At 45.8% G+C, this 17,704-nt stretch overlaps 1 protein-coding gene across 1 annotated transcript in view; it reads left to right on the top strand.

Moving 5' to 3' along the window:
- The window catches only part of BRME1 (break repair meiotic recombinase recruitment factor 1), an 837,863-nt gene extending 824,612 nt beyond the window's left edge, over positions 1 to 13,251 (top strand). Inside the window, exon 9 of the mRNA XM_069652891.1 lies at positions 12,949 to 13,251. Within this exon, the coding sequence (XP_069508992.1) occupies positions 12,949 to 13,075 (127 nt within the window). The 3' untranslated portion in view covers positions 13,076 to 13,251. The remainder of the gene's footprint in view (positions 1 to 12,948) is intronic.
- Positions 13,252 to 17,704: the final 4,453 nt, after the last annotated feature.

The following is a 17,704-nucleotide window of genomic DNA, read 5'->3' as shown; positions in this document are numbered from 1 at the left end:
TCGCAAGGTTTACCTCTAGGTCTGTTCCAGATGACCCAGGCATTGCTTCCTTTAACGGAAGAAACTCCTCTAAGTTTATTCTAAGGGGTTCTGTTGTTGCTCTCTGTGACAGGAGGAACTTTTCTGTATGGCTCCACGATATTACTGGACTCGGTTCCATGAGCTCTTTCTGAATGCGATCAATGTCGCATTCCCTCTGTCTCCTTTTTAGCTCAATTTCCTTGTCTAGTTCTCTTTGTTTCTTCGCTTCCCATCAAACTTTTTCCTCCTCTTTTCATTTCTCTTCCCTTCTTTCATTTCCTCTACGCACTTCCTCATCTCTCCATCTGCCTTTATTTTTTTTGCAATTCCTGTTCTTCTTCCTTTTCTCTTTTCGTCTCCAGTCTGTCTTGTTCTTCGAGTGCTCTCTGCCTATTGTCATGTTTCCTTTGTTCCTCTGCCCTCTCTTCCTTTCTCTGCTGTTCTTCCTGATACATCTGTTCTCACCTTTGTCTATTCTTTCCCTTGTTCTAATCTTCCCTCAAGCTTCTTTCTCGTTCCTTGTCTTTTTTATCTTGTTCGGCTTGATCTTCCACCTGCCTTACTTCCTCAATGCTTTTCCCATATAGTTTAAGCAATATCTGTCCACCCATCCATTCGTTCTGCACGAGCGTTATCTCGTCTGCTTTATCCTTTTCTCCTTTCCATCGCTTGATCTCTCGTTCTATCTCTGTGGTCAAGTTTGATTGCTCACTTCTGCAAGGCCTTAAAGATTCCTTCTTTTTTCTTACTATCTTCCGAACTATCACCACTGCTATACGCGGTTGGCTCATATATCGGATTAGTGTACCCTGTCGCTGCTTTCAATTCCTTTAACAGATACAGCCATATATCTTCTGTATTATCGCAGTTTATTTCCAACGGAGTAGGGGGAGCAGAAGGCTCAACACCCTTCTCCTTGCTCTGGTTAAGCATCCATTCTTCAGGGGGCGGATCCTCTCGCTCCTCCTGGTACATCTTCCAGAGCTCCAAAACAGCTAATCTTTTCTCAAATTTCTTCCCTGTGAATGCTGCGTGCAGGTATGTGGTCATATGTTGCAAAACTGCTTTCGACAGCGCCCCCCCTTGTGGCTACGACATGGACATCTTATCTGCCGTGCCTTTCACCCATTCTGCACTATACTTTTTGATCTTGGGCATGTGTTTGGGCAACGTCTTACACATATGCATCAGTGGTGTATCCTCCCCCATTTTGACAAGTCTCAATCGACTGTCTATACTTACCAGGCTTTACACAAAAGTATGTATCAGAAAAACGATCAATATGAGCATGCGCCACACTCGCCGTCGCAAAAGATTTAAGACTACAGGTGGTTGGCAGTAAACCCAATTGGTAGCAGTCTGTACCACCCAGATTTACCTGGTAGCTGTGGCTTCTCTCAAGAAGAGTTAGGCAGTATACAGAGTATTCACAATAGGTCAAAAGAACACAGTAGAACAAGCAAACACTGACCAGAGCTTGGTGTAAAAGAGATATAATTATTTATTTAAAAACACATCTAGTTAAACACACTGGCACTAATGTTAAGCAGTTCAGAAACACGGTCACTAAAAGATATACACTCCCTTCAACAATTATTAGACAAGTCTTAAGTAAGGTAACACTTATTTTCAGACAGCGGTGAGCGCTTAACGAAGATGGCACTCTAATCAATCGGTTAAAAGGGGAGAGAAAGGCAGAGCAAAGATAGAAACAGATCCCAACCCTTTTGGAAGAACACAGTAGGAGAAGAAGGCAGGTTAAAACCGTAAAGTCAAAGTTAACAAGGCCGGACCCACTGTCTGATCAACATACTCTTTGGTCAGCGCTGACAATGACCTAAAATGAGTAATGACCTTTTGTCTCTATACAACACAGCCTATCTCTGCCGTTCTCTCCTAACACTTCTTTAAACATAAAATTCCCAAACAGACAGTCGACTTCACATAAACGTCATGGCCTCTTTTCACTTAGCCCCTAAAATACTCTGATGGAATTTTAAATCAAGTCTTTTCACATATCTATCTGTGTGTAGCCTGTATCATCCATGTGGATTTTGAAATGATTTCTTCTATGTTTCTTAAACGAGGACTATCAGGCTTTCAGGCGCTATTCGCCTCACCATACCACTTTATCATATATCTTTGAAGTTCCTTCATCACACGCTAAAACAATCCCCCCGTTACTTTTCATTATTACAAACCCCTTTTCCCCACACTATTTATTGCCAGTCTCTTAGTCTACTCACCCTTCGATTTTCAGCTGTAGGCCCTCGGTATCCTCTCCCCTCCCGCAATCCGGCCGCTGCCGCCTTCAGTCCGCTCGGCGCCGGTGGGAACCAGGAGGGATTTCGTCAAAGAGGGACTCGTCCCACCTGTATCTTCTCTACTTGCAAGCTTGACTATGTTGGCCGTTCTCCACTGGAAACTTTGCGTCCTTCCAGCTAAGGGGCAGAGGGTGTCGGATAATCCGAAAGTCTTGAGTCTTCTAAATCGACTGACCTTTTATTTCAACCATCCGACCCGCTAACACTTGAACCCAGATAAAGGGCTCTTTAAGACGAGGTAGCGCTCTTATGGGAAGGATGGGGATGCAGAAATTACTCAAACACAAATAATAAGGTTGACTCAAGAAGTTGGCATGGTGTACGCTGTTTTATTAACAATTATCTAAAACAGGGAGTACAACAGTGGCGGCTGCTATCATAGGGCACCCCCCCCCCCCAGAAAAGAAAAAGAAAAGAAAGAGGAAGCTAAAAGAGATTCTCTGATTGAGTCTCTTTTAGCTTACCTTTCCTTTGCCAACAGCGCGGGGGCGCTGTGGCAAGGCAACAATAACTAAGGGCTGGGCCCGGCTGCTTTCACAGCGGGGCGCGTCCCGTTTTACTCTTCCTTCTTCAATAGTAGAGTGCGTGGAGCTGTAGCTCCACGCACTCTACGTAAGCCCCTTTAATTAGAAGGCTGGCGGGGCGCTTCAGGGGTGGCCCCGCCAGTATAAAATGTGCGCAAACAGCGCACTAAGGTGAGTTCAGGAAATGAAATTCTCTCCGAGTCCCTCCCCTGCATGGATACAGTAATGTCATTGGCTGTTTGCCAGCCAATGACAACCCTTGCATTGGCTGGCAAACAGCCAATGACATTACTGTATCTATGCAGATCACTGGTGCTGGTGGCATGCAGGGTGTGTGTGTGCGCCTGCGCCACCTTCACACTCTATCACCTGGCCTTGATTCTTGAGGACGACGACACGAAGAACAGGAGTCACGACGCAAGCTCAGCTGCCCTGCCCTGAAGACCACCACCAGCCCAGCAGAGACAGCCTACTTGCCGGCGGGTAAGTACCCCCAGGTCCCAGATGTTGTTTCTGTTTTGGGCCCGGGCCCGGTGACGTGGTCCACGGCCCCAGTCCGCAACACTGAAAGACGTGCAGGCCAGGGCCCACACGTCTTTCAGTGTTGCTGTCTGCCGTCAACTTGGGGCCTTGACCTTGTCTGTCTCACAGTCACTCCAGTCTGCACTCCTTGGTGCCCGCGTAGTTCTCCATCCAAAATGTGCCGTTTTATATTTTCGGCATTTTTCGACAAAAAAATTCCAAAAATATAAAACGGCACAAGTCAGAGCCCTGGCAGTGCGAGGCAGAGGCCTGGCACAGTGGCACCACTACGGCTGGTGCCTGGTTGCCAGGCCTAGCATGATGCGGGAGGGGTCGTGTCGCGGGTCGCGGCTAGTCGGCATGATTGTCTTTCAAGCACATTAAAAAGAAAGAAAGAAAGAAAACAATGGGCCTCATTACGAGTCCGGCGGTAACCGCGGCGATAAAAACGCCTGGTTACCGCCGGACTCGTATTACCATTCCTCCTCCGTGATTCCCCGAATTACCGGGGCATTACAACCCCGGTTTCCTGGGAATCACGGAGGCGGAATGGTGTTAATCCCCATTCCCATTGAGTCCTATGGGACTCAATGGGAATGGGGATCATGGAAACACCGGCAGCATCTCGTGATGCTGCTGGTGTTTCCTCGTCCGCCTGCAGGCGGGCGGTGTTAAACCCGCCAGGTCAAACCTGGCGGGAACATCACCTCCCGCCTGCAGGACTTGGGATCATGCGGTCCGAAAACAACGGTGGCGGCGGGTTTACTGCCACTGTTATTTCTGGACCGCCTGATTTGTAATGAGGCCCTAAGTATATGAAGCTGCTGCTCACCTTGAAATGGCACAGCTCGGTTACTTTGTTTTCATATGGGTGAACCCCACATTAGCACAAACGCAGCTGCTCTAAGTAATTGTGCCATATGAGGGGCACAAGTTCATGGAGAAAGCGGATCAGAATCACACCACTGAGGCAGTGGTTCGTAATGTTGAGTGGAGTTGGTGCCAGGAGGGGCCCGATGTTAAGGAGGAGGAACGGAATAATAGCGTGGAAGTATTGGTGTTTGGTGGGAAGATGGGCCAGTGCCATGAGGAGGCGAGCCAGTCATTAGGAGTCTACATGGGCAAGAAGGACTTTCAGCAGCAAAAAGGGTGAAGAAGGGTAACTATGGGTTTCAAGAGTGTGGGGTATGTGGTGAGGGTAGCCTCCCTACATCAGAATTGTGTTCAAGTTGGTAAAGGTTTTTCAACAACTTGAAGGAGCTGGATCCAGATTCATGGGTTCTACTCGAGGGCGCCAGGAAACTTCATATTAAGGAGGAGTAAATGTGTGGACTGAGTGTTGTGGGACTGGGTTGTACTCAGGATAGGTCAGGTGTGCACGTTTTCTCTGCAGGATTATTTTGTGGTTGGTGCAAAAGGGGCACAGGGTTTCATTGCTCTGCGAACATATTGGTCTGGACATGAGGGTGCAGGGCATGCACAGGAAATATTTTAGAAATCTTTGTTCGTTGTCTATTGGTATCTTGGACATGAGGGTGTGGGGAATTTGAACGCTATAATGAATTAGAAAAGGTTACACATTCTTGTGAGGATAGCTCAGGGGCAACGTGCTCGCCTTGAAATCAAGACCACACAGAGCAACACAGGTTTGATCCCCTGCTTAGTGTATTAAGCGTGTTATAAATAACCTATCATATAACGTGTGTTTGCTTTGGTGTTGTTTGTGTGGGGGTTTTCCCTAGAATGTTTTGTACAGTTATAGAAGCTCTACAGTAATGTGGTATGTTTGTTTGGTTTCAGAATGTGCCGTTGGACTGTGTTATGACTTGATGGTCGTGAAGATTATGGGGCCTCTGTCCACAAGTTCCACTCAGAAAGATACAAATAACTTCCTGAGCGATCCTTAAGGCCACAGGTTTTTTGAGTGCCGAAGAACGCCAGGAACCAGGAACACCGGTGACCCCTCGACCGCTGTAAAGCAAGCAATGGGTCAGTACAATGGAAAAACAATATACTGAAATGGCGAAATCACAAATAACAAGAGGCTTACCAAGGTGGGGTCTGGGAAGAGCACAGAAGAAAGTGGCGGTCTTCCGTGTGGTTGTAGAATGTTGCGAGTAGGCATTGATAGTTGTTTAGTTTGGCACTGCAAAACCTGAATGGAGAGGGTAATCCGAAAACAGTCCGTTAAGAGTTCCAAGGTCAAAAGCCAGCCAAGTTCGTCAAAACCAGGGGTAATCCAAAGGAATCCAAAACCCAGTTCGAAAGGTCCTGAAACAGCAAAACAGTATCTGAGAGCTTGACAGAGGAATCCAAGAAGAACAGTCCATAGTCCAGAATCGAGATGTGGAGACAGGAAGACGCCGAACAGTGCCTGATTGGGTCAGCTGTGAAGCACTGTATGAGCATTCCCTCTCCAGTTTTAAAGGGGCCTAGGATCGTCACATGACCCCATCACGTGACTGATGAGATAGCACGTTTCTGTGTCACATGACCCAAGATTTCAAAAACGCTGCCGAGTCTTCCTGGAGGCGTGATGAAGCAAAGGAGAAAGCCGGCGTCTCTGTCGACTATCTGCAAGACGCAAGGGCAGCTGCCAATGTCGCAATACGTGAGAATGACCATAACTCATTGGATACCCTTGTGTGTTCTTGTTGCATAGCCGCTGCCGTGCTACTTGAGGAGCTGAGGTTACAAGTGGAAGGCAAATCAGAACCTGCGAGGGAGGGCTTAATGGCTGCACGGATATTCGTGTGCGTAAGGTGACCAGTGGATGGTGTAACAGACTGTGAGTGTTGGTTATTAGGGTTTCTGAATGGCCAATTGGGTTCTGAGTGTTTGTTGTTTGGGCTACAGAATGGATGGTTGCGTTTAGATGCTGCATGAGGATATACTGTTTGGGTTGCAGTAAGGTGTTGTGGGGAGGTTTGGTACCGGTGCTTGCAGTCCTAGGGTGCAGTGAGTTTCAGCAGGTAATTTTACTGTTTTGCAGCAGTTATGGGGTGAAGTGAGGTGTTGCAGGAAATTGTGCTGCCTTTGTTGCAGTCGCTGGGGTGCAGTGAGATGCTGCAGGTAAGTTTACTATTTTGTTGTAGTTCTGGGGCGTAGTGAGGTGCTGCAGGATTTGTACTGCTGGGGTTGCAGTTTATAGGGTGCAGTTAGGTGCTGCAGGAGGAGGCATGTTGACATTTGTGTTCATGTATTTATGTGAGAGGGAGAGGAGTGCAGTGATGAGTTGCCAAGTTCATTTGCTATCTACTGACAATTGTTTGCTTGGTTAGCATCTCCAGCACAATCTTATGCTCCACGTGTCACGCAATAGTTTTGTTTCATGTTTAGTGAGGCTATGTATAACGAGTGTTCCAATCCAAATTCCGGGCATTTGGATTGGGACACTCATTATAATTTTAAAAATTGGTCACCAGACTGCAGGAAGGCAGCAAAGGTGGCCGTGCTGTGGCATCACCAGGGAACACCCAGCGCTTTTGTTTATAAATCATAATTATGGAAATATAATTAGGCCCTTTAAATTCTGCAACGCATAAAACGTGCGCGGTCGCTTGCTCTTTTGAATATTTAGCGTTGCTCTATCCCCGCACAGATGTACTGATCTGATGCACTATATATTGTGAGCCATGCTTTGGAGATCCAACAGTGATGTAAGGGTACTATACAGGCTGTCATGATTGCTGTATGTAAGTAAAGAAATAAAGCAACTTTTCACCAGGGTCGCACTGGGCCATGAAATTGTCTCGGGCACCAATAAAAAAGTGCCCTTGTGTTGGAAATGACAAGTCACTCCTTTTGTGACACTGTGTGAGTAGTGCCCCCAGTGTTGGAAATGGCAAGTCACCCCTTTTGTGACACTGTGTGAGTAGTGCCCCAGGGGGAGTTTTGTGATAAAATGTGATGCAAATTGTGCATTTTAAAGAATATTATTTTTTGAGCCACACTGGTCAAAACTATTAGCCGCATAGTGAAGTAACTCATCAAACCGGCCCCTGTTAGCCATAAAAGTGGCCCACTTTGATCCCAAAAAATGGCCCACAACAGCATTTTGTGTTTTTGGTTCGTGGGTTCTGTGGAAGGAGTGCTTATCTCCCTAATAGCAGTTGAGTTGGGACAGTCATAATACTTATAGAAGCATATCAATATGAAGAATGATGACCTAGCTAATGTAGCATTTGTGTTAGTTATTGCTGGTAACTTGCTATCAGTTAATGTTAGATGGCATTAAACAATGTGTTTTTACATGTTTTTATTTGTTGGTATTATTATTATTCAGATTTCAGCGTTTCGGATCCTTCGAGAAAGGAGCAATGTCACTTGTACTATTGCTGTTATTTTTTATTACAACACATGCACGCACTTTTGTGTGTGGACAATGCATCTCCCGCTGCCTGCTAAGTGTGGTCTGTGAACACCAAGCATGCATATTGCTTGCTGAAAGGTCAGTATGTGCAAACAAAATAATAGGGCTGGGGTCATTTGGCAGTACTGTGATTAGTGTCACAATGAAATGATACATTGCTTTCTAAAAGCACTATTACACACCAGTTTCTCAAACAGAAGTCTTTATTCTGCCTAAAGTTCTATTGATGAGGTTGTTTTGCGAACAAAGTCACTGCCGGTATTTTCCTGGATATCTTTTTTGTGCTGTCTGTTGCAAATACAAGAAACGTATATGCATCACGAGTAAAAGGGAGGCATTACCACTGAATTCCTGACTACAGTGAGCGATGCACATGCATACAAAACGGGTGCGCGTCCTCTGCTATGAGGAAAAAGCACTGGCAATGCCAACAGTTTGGAACGCATATGAATGCCAGTAACAGCATGACAAACATATGTTTCCATCATTACTGACTATATAATGAATTTCTTTATGCATACACCATAGTACCAGCTATTCTCAATACAAGCTGCTGTAAAATACACCATCACACTTGCACACGTAAGAATAGTGTACCACTATTAATATGACTGTAAAACCGAATGCTTTTTTCATATTTCGGTGGGTTTTTTGGACAGTAAATTGCACATTTTGCAGGCCATTTTTCCAAATATTTCGGGGGGCAGAACCCCCCCGCACCCTCTTTGGGGGGAGTGGGCTTGCGCGCTGCTGCTACTAAATTCAGCCTGGGAAATTCACGCCCCACCAGCTTTCAAACCCACCAGCCGCCACTGGAGTACAACAAACATCAGCAGATGTCACACAGCATAATCTCCACGCATTTCATAAAAAAACATACTTATATTCTAAATATTTATGAATATTTGTAATTATTGATGTCATACTACGTGGCAAGTTGAACAACTTATGTGGGGCTGTTATATGGTAAAACTGAACATCTACATATACTTTCAATGGGGGTTTAAGTTGTGATTGGGTCTCTACTGTCAGGTGGTCCCCTAAGCCCTCCTCTAGTGCAAGTCATGTACAACATCACAAAATACACGACGCTCAATTGGTTCTCAAACTATAGGGCTCTTTGCTACATGGCCCTCTATAATTGGTTGGAACACTTGCACCCTTCTGGAATATTCCACTTGCTAGCAGCGCCCAAGCTGGCAACCCAGGTGCTGGTGATCTGGTCTTGAACATAGCTTCCCAACCAATTAGCCTGACATCCATCATCACTCTTACTCTTTGTCAGTAAATTAGCCTTTGAACATGGCCTTGTAGGCTTTGCAACTCCTGAGAATATTAGGGAGTATGGGTATACTCACATCTGCTTGAGTCTATTTCGATCTTGGTCACGTGTCTGAAGACCACGGTTCGAGCTTCAAGTCTGTATTTGATGGTATTAAAAGGAATGCTCGCGCATTCAAGTGAACTTTGCACTTGTCTCTCAGCTGCATCTTGGCAGGAGTTGGGCTCATTCTTTGTATTAATTGTATCCTTAGAATAGACAACCAGTTCTCGGCCGCCCTGGCCTTTTGACACTGGGCCAGACAAGCCTCTTGATTCTTTCTTGCTTGCTAGCCACTGTTTATCAACTTGTGACACACTTTCAGACTTTTTGTCCATTGGATCCCAGTTTGCTCACTATCCAGATTTCTTATACTGTCTATATACCTTGGCGGCACCGCCTGCAATCTATATACTACATATAGCTAGCGACTATGATCACTTAGTCTGCTTGCGTTACTCGCTCTGTACAATTATAAAACGGCATGCATTTTCTTCCGTGCTCTTCACACGTGTAATCTTTATTTTGTACATACCAGGTTACTCGATTCTTTTATTTCGTCAACAGGTTCCATATGTTCTCTTTACATTCTCCACTACTACCTTTTCTCAGTGTGTCACGTTTACGTGTTGTGACGTCACCAGTCTGCTCGTTCATTCATTTTTGCGTGTTCTTCAGACATCTTCCCTAAGAGACTACCAGCTCTGCGTGGATACATAAAGAGTGGCTTCCTCAATGGGTATTTTGCTTCAAAGGCTGTCCGTATTATTGCCATCATTACAGGTGTCGCCCTTGTCGCTGCTCGTATTATTGCCATCATTACAGGTGTCGCCCTTGCCGCTATCTCTGGCTCCCAACATATAGACAGGTTAGGCGTGGGTCTGGTAGAGGCTTTTGGTTCCTCCTCTACAAACATCTTATCAAAACCAAATCTTCAAGTGTGATATTGATGTACACATTAGTAACAGAGTCTTATCAAACCACAAGAGTTGATGCATGTAGGGAAATAACTTCTTATCAGACCCCAAGAGGCAAGTATGATAGTCCTGAGTGATGCATGCTTGGAAACAAGTCATATCAAACCCCAAGAGTCAGGTATGAAATGCCTGAGTGATACATGCTAGGAAACAAAGTTTTATGACACATTACACCCCAAAAGTCAAGTAGGATATTCCTGATTGATGCATGCTGGGAAACAAAGTCTTATTACACCACCAGAGTCAAGTAGGATATACCTGATTGATGTATGCTGGGAAACAAAGTCTTATTTCACATTACACCCCAAGAGTCAAGTATGATAGTCCTGATTGATGCATGCTGGGAAACAAAGTCTTATTTCACATTACACCCCAAGAATCAAGTATGATAGTCCTGATTGATGCATGCTAGGAAACAAAGTCTTATCAAACCCCAAGAGTCAGGCATAATATGCCTGATTGATGCACGCTAGGAACGAATACTGCCAAACAGAATTACTGTTACCGTCACTTTGTCCCCTCGGTTTACCACGAGATTGCAAGGGTTGGTAAATTGGTGGCGGTCCCCATTCATGGATTTTGGATGTAATTACCACCAGCGGAATTACTGAGTGATTAGTCTGCCGATTATTTGAGGAAAAGTGGAGGCTTTACCTCTAGCTTCATCAAGCTACAGGTAAATTCTCAAAAATTCAGTGGAATTACCACTCAGTAATTCCGATAGTGGTAATTCCGCTAAACCTGTAATTTAGGGGTGCAGGAAAAGTGGCGGTAATGGAATTACCACTACTTTTTTCCCACAACGCCAACCTCGTAATAAGGCCCAAAGTCTTATAAGACCCCAAGAGTCAATTGTGATAGTCCTGATTGATGCATGCTAGGAAACAAAGGGCCTCATTCTGACCCAGCCGGTAGCCTGGTGGTAAACCCGCCAGGATACCAGCAAATGCTATTGCCGTTTCCGGCACTCGGTCCCGTGGCAAACGAGTCCCAGAGTGACAGTGTTAATCCCTATTCATGGAGTCCTATAGGACTCTATGAGGGGATTTGCCGTCATTACCGGTACCAGCAATACCGGTGCCAGTAATGACTGCTTTTTTTGCCGATATCGCTCCTGCCTTACCTCCAGCTTTTAGCTGGAGTTAACTCAGGTGCCTCACCGGCAAACCCGTATTCGGCCGATCCGGTAAAGTGCCAGTATCCATGAATATCTGCACTTTTTTACTGGACAGGCCAATTTAGAATGAAGCCCAAAGTGTCATTGTACCGCAATAGTCAAGAATTATATTCCTGATTGATACATCAGGGTTCAAGATTGAGGAGAGCCTTTTAGCGCCTGCTTGTAGCCTAGAAGAGCCTGGTTAACTTAAAACAAACAGTAAACAGGAGCTACTTTTGGCTCCCCCGGCCAACTGATGCTGAACAAACACAACTATGTGAAGTTAACTTTTTGCATTTGAGACAATCTATAAATAAACATTAGGACCATCTATATGGCATTTAAAGTGTAAGGAGTCATAAATAATGGATACAATTATAGGTTTACATTTTATGGGAAAGTTAGAGTTGCGTAATGCTATGTACTAGCTCCTCGTTCCCCAGTGGTAGCCTCTGGTGATTGGTTACTGCTGGGTAGCCAGGAGCTCTTTTCTGCTCCCACTTATCCAATCTTAATTTCGAGCCTTGTACATGCTATGAAACAAAGTCTTATTAAACCCAAAGAGTCAAGTATGATATTCCTGATTGATGCATTCTGGGAAACAAAATCGTATTACACATTACACCCCAAGAGTCAAGTTTGATATTCCTGATTGATGCATGCTGGGAAACAAAGTCGTATTACACATTACACCCCAAGAGTCAAGTTTGATATTCCTGATTGATGCATGCTGGGAAACAAAGTCTTATTACACCCCAAGAGTCAAGTATCATATTCCTGATTGATGCATGCTGTGAAACAAAGTCTTATTACACCCAAAGAGGCAAGTATGATATTCCTGATTGATGCATTATGGGAAACAAAGTCTTATTACACCCCAAGAGTCAAGCATGATATTTCTGATTGATGCATGCTGGGAAAAAAAGTCTTATTACACCCAAAGAGTCAAGCATGATATTTCTGATTGATGCATGCTGGGAAACAAAGTCTTATTACAGCCAAAGAGTTAAGTATGATATTCCTGATTGATGCATTCTGGGAAACAAAGGCTTATCAAATCCCAAGAGTCAAGTATGATATTTCTGATTAGTACCCAGCGAGGGTCCATCAGAATGTAACAAACATTCCTTGCTATTGTTCCCGGCGGGGAGTGTGGCAGGCCCTCAGCCAATGAGGAGGCTCGAAACGGGGCTATCCCCGCTCGAGTCTCCACACGGCTGGAGGCTGCCATCCTCCCCTGCTGGGGATTCAGGTAAGTGTTTTTTTCCTCCCTCCCTGCAAACAATCTCTTGCCTGCCCTCCCAACCCCAAATACCTTCTTATTTCTCCTTTTTTGGGATCGACGCGCTGGGAACACTTCTGTTCCCAGCGTGCCCGCTCCCGATGGCCGCCATGGAAAGAGAAAACGGACTCCAGTTTTCCCTTCCCCGGCGGCCATTTACTTTGATATTTTTTTTTTCTGTTCCGAAACACGACAGCGTTTCGGAACAGAAAAATTTTTATTGGTACCCCAGACTATATCGCGTTGGGCTGTAGTGTCCTGAAGAAAGCACAGAGGGAACAATGTAAATGAAAACTGGAACAGACAGCAGTTTACCTCTGAGCTAGAAACACTGAAGTGTCGACCAACATAGTGTACTTAATCACACTGTTTACTAATCACACCGTTTTGTGTTGTACCTACTTGCTCTTAGAACCTGCCAGACATCTCTCTTTTGTCCTCTGCAGCCGCCTGATCATGAGCACGCACAGGGACCTGGAGTCCATCCGAAGGCTGCGGCACCGCAGAAGGAGATCGGGAGCCATGCACCTGCCACATGCTGGCTTTCTAGGGAAGCGGAGAACTGAGTTGTAGGAGAGCATGCCGGTCTCTGGGAAGTCTTCTCACCATGAGCATTCACATCTCGAGGGAGCATCCTTACACCAGGGGAGCGTCTTTCTCTGGAATTAGTGTCCCTAGTACCAGGCCATAGACTTAGTTCTGCGCATTAAGATGGTCTGACATGCAATAAAGATTGGTTTGCATATCAGCTCTGTATTTGAGTGCTTTCTGTATGAGTGTGAGACATGCAATCTAATGCGTGAAAGGTCAGCCGCGCCAACAGTGAGGTAGGCTTACTTCTTCATGAGCAAATATTGTCTATGCTGATGAATCATCCTTTCCCAGAATGATATCAATTCACCTACACAAAGCATGTAGGTGATACTTTTACAACATTCCCATCACTTAACTCTAACAGATACAAGGAAGCGAGTAAGACCTATGGGCTGGTAATAAGTACCATAGTGGTGTATCAAGAAACAAGCATCTGCAGTATACAGCATGCAATGGTCAGGCAACTAAATGATGTAAGAAAGATACCTTAGCATGACGTTCAGGGCATGCAGAGTGGTACTCTGATATCAGTCCCTTTTGAAACACAGAAGAAACAGGCATCCATACATAGCCCAGTTAGATGAATTGGTAGGGATGGCAGGAGGTGCTTTGCCCGCAGAACTCATTACACCTCTCAAGCTATTCAGCTTCACTTAGTTTGGCAGTAGTTTCGTTGCCACCATCACTCCTATGTCTCATTCCATTTCCTCCGGCAGCCGGCAAAGTATTTATAATTGCTATGCCTTTCATTTTGTGTTTTCCATGCTTCCCTGGGCGTGGGGAGCACAGAAAACGTAAAATGAAAGTGAAGGCAGCCTCCTATACATGTTAAGCTCTGCTCTCTGGCTGCAGTAAGCAAAAGCTCCCAGTAGGGGGCTTTTGCTGCTTAACATGAACTGAGGATGCGACTTCAAATCACAAAATGGATGCCCCCATATATACACTTTGAGCATAATTTTCTTAAAATATTACATAGGAACTTTCTTTAAAAATATGTTTTATATATATTTTTGATTATTGCCCATCTTTTGGGCCAATGAAGTTTTTGAGTGAACTTCCCCTTTAATACCCAGAGGTGGTCCCGGGGATCGAACCTGTATTGCTTAGCGTTGACTTGCTTCCAAGGCGAGCGCGTTGCTCCTGAGCCATCCTCTCAAGACTATTCCAAAGAAAACAAAATCCAAACATGAGACGTGCGCTTTAATGGCACTTTTATGTGTTCTTGTGGGTAAGCGTCTGCATTGGAAACATGACAACCTGGTGTGAAATCCTAGTAGCTGAACACTTGAGCAAGCAAACTTTGTTTAAATGCTGGCCTCAAAAACACGTAACCGGGGTTGTGTCTACCCGTTGAAAGAAGTGGCCGGCTGATGTCTACCCACATGTATCAACTTGTGTCCTGGAAATCAGTACAGGGCCAGAACCAGAGAAAATATCCTCTCCAGTCTCCAGGATGATCTGATATGATATGACAAGTGTTACAAGGCGCGACGAGGCAAGGGAGGGGGAACAGAGGGAGGGCAGACAACGATCCTACTGGGCCATGTGTCAGTCAGATCGCGCAAGGGAAGGGGGAAGAGGAAAGTGCGGGGGGGAAAGTGCAGTACATGAGATAAAAAATAACAAGTTAAATAAAAAGCGGCCAGCTGGTGGCAAGTGCAGGGTGAGTGCTGGTGGGGGGACTGTAGGGATGCAGAATACAGTCCACAGGTGCTGGGGTTGCCAGGGAGGCAGTGCAGGCGTGCAACTGGCAGGGCTTGGGCCCGGGATCAGATGGGTGGTCAGGTAGTCAGTGCAATATAGTGTCAGCCAGGGCTTCAGCAGGGGAGAGGGGGAGAGAAAGCAGAAGCAAAGAGGAAGGTGTTTAAGGTGCTTTCGGAACCGAACATGGTTCTTCTCAAGTTTCAGGGAGGCAGATAGGCTGTTCCAGAGGGAGGCTCCAGCCGAAGAGAGAGATCTAAAACCAACTTGTTACTTGGAGAAGCGACTGACCCTGAGGGAGTTGGAGGTGGCTGAGCGAAGAGCTCGAGAGGGGAGATATTTAGGAAGAGAGAGTTGAAGGTATTGAGGCCCCAGGCCCCAGAAGGCCTTGTGGACGACGCAGAGGGTTTTGAACTTAATCCTCGTAGCCACTGGGAGCCAGTGCAGAGATTTCAGTCCTGGAGAGATACGATCCCTGGGCTTGAGGCCAAGGACAAGTCTCGCAGTCCTGTTCTGGATGAGTTGCAGAGGGCGGTGAGTGGAAGCAGGAAGATTTAGAAAGAGGCTGTTGCAATAGTCCAGCCTAGAGAAAACCCGAGCTCTGGAGACAGTACGCTTCTGGGGGAAGGAGAGGAAGGGAAGAATACCTCTGACGAGGTGCAGCTGATAGTGTGACTTCTTGGAGACATCAGAAATGTGAGTAGAGAAAGAGATGTGGAGTCAAAGATGACACAGAGGTTTGTAGCCCTGCAGGTGGGAGCAGGAAGAGGGCCAAGAGAGGCCGGCCAGAGAGCTACAGGAAAGGAGGGAGTGGGCGTGCCGATGAGGAGAATCTCAGTCTTACTGGCATTAAGGCAGAGGTCATTGGCGGCACACCACTCCTGGATAGAAGACAGACAGTCAGAGATGAGTGACGGAGAAGAGGTGGCTGAAGGTAGCCTGAAACGAGCTGAGTGTCATCCGCATAGCACTGGAAGTTGGGGGATAGAACGGCAATGCAGTGGTCAAGGAGTGCAGGTATTGGTTGAACAGCCAGGGAGAGAGGTTAGACCCCTGGGGAACACCACAGGTAGAGAAAAAGATAGCAGAGAGGAAGGACCCAAGTTGGACCTGGGAGGGTCGGTCAGAGAGGAAGGAAGCCAGCCACGCCAGGGCCTGACCAGTGATACCTTGGTTATCACGGAGACAGTTTAGCAGGATGCCATGGTTGACAGTGTCAAAGGCAGAAGAGAGATCAAGCAAGATGAGGACACAGGGGGTGTTAGAGTCAAGGTTGGCGAGCAGGTCTTCACGGACGTTCAGGAGAGCAACCTCTCTTGTCACATCCTAGGTAAATATCCCTGGCTCAATTGCTGTCTTCATATACAATGTGAGGAATATGTTGCATTCTACTTAAACACTTGGCTTGGTAAATATAAAGATGTGGAAATAAGGCAAATAGCTAAAACTGTTATGTGCAATATGATTAATTGTGCTGGAGCAAGGCACACATTTTAGGCAGCTACCTGCTGCTTTGCATGTGCTTTCAAAATAAAAATGCCCCTTTGCAGTTCTTAACACAACAATGGTCTCTTAAATAGGCCATCAATAGTAAATTGTACTCACTTTAAACGCTCCGCTTTAAGAAAGAAAGTGATCAGCAGTGCTATGAGGCCCACACTGGGGGAAGGGGGATTTCTCTCCAGAGTCGTAGCAGGAATTGACAAGTTGCCTCAGCAGAAGAAACAAAAGGGAGCCAAACCTCGAGGGACAACAGCCGCATTTGAAAACAATGTTCCGGCAAGCTTCCTGTCAGCATGCATGCTGCAGCTGAGCACATGACCTACGCTGCAGCCTGCAAGAGGAGGGAGTCAACGGCCTGTCCCAGGCACGGGGCCATAGCACGCGTGTGGCCGAGTGCAGCTGCGCCGGCCCTGGCACTGTGCGCGTCAGGGCCTTTCGCCAGCGGCTGGGGACACCTCAGAGTCTCTTCCTAATGGAACTGAGACACTTTCCAAGAGCCTTGTGCCTCGCAGTTCTTCATACAGGTCTGACACCGCCATTACTGCGACTTGTCCCATAGGTGTGAAACATTTGGCAAGTGCACCCAAGAAAACTCTTAATCAATCTACTGCATCACTTAACATAGATAACAAAATAGTGGCTCGTCAGAAGATATGCAGCATCATTTTTAAGAGATTTTAACAAATTACATCCAGTGCTCAGTCCAGACCAGTGTACCTCCCTATGACTGTACTGTGACGGTGCAAACGGGACAAACGGCACGCCATGCACCGCCCCCACGCTCCCAGAACGTAAACATAAATACAAGATAAGGGAGCTCCCTAAATTAATGGTTTCAGGGCATTTTATTCCGGACTGTTTTTAAGAAACCTAAATATAAACAACACACAGACACAAGTAGAATAGGGACAAGTGTCTTATCATGTTGCTGTTAAAATATACAAGTAGAATAGAATTAGTTTACAACACCATAGGTAGTTGTACCACATTGAGGGAATTAGCTTGCAGCGTACACTGAGAAGATCACTGAGAAATACAGGGTGCTAAATACACTGAGAAGATTACTAAGAGATAAAAACACAACAGAAACAGTATCTATCCCTGATGAACTATGGTTGTAGCAGTGAGCAGAGGTTCTGCCATTTTGCAGCAAACACCTCATGTCAATTTGCTCAATGTCTTATTTTAGAGCTGCCACGCCGCAGTGCTTGGATTCGTTGAACTTTATGAAAAGTCATTTCTTGCCTGAAAGTATGAGGCAACCAAGTTTACAGTGGAAAGGAGTACATGTACAAGATAGTGCTCGACAAAGCGGTGACGAGATATTGTTCCCATGACTCCAAGACGGATATGTAGCAATTATTGGAGATTACGTGTTTACTGACAACTCGAAAAAAGGAGTTA

The sequence above is a fragment of the Ambystoma mexicanum genome, chromosome 3q (assembly GCF_040938575.1).
Source record: "Ambystoma mexicanum isolate Mex_15411 chromosome 3q, UKY_AmexF1_1, whole genome shotgun sequence".
NCBI lineage: Eukaryota > Metazoa > Chordata > Amphibia > Caudata > Ambystomatidae > Ambystoma > Ambystoma mexicanum.
The sequence above is the reverse complement of the archived record's forward strand: the minus strand, read 5'-3'. Positions and strand labels throughout refer to the sequence as shown.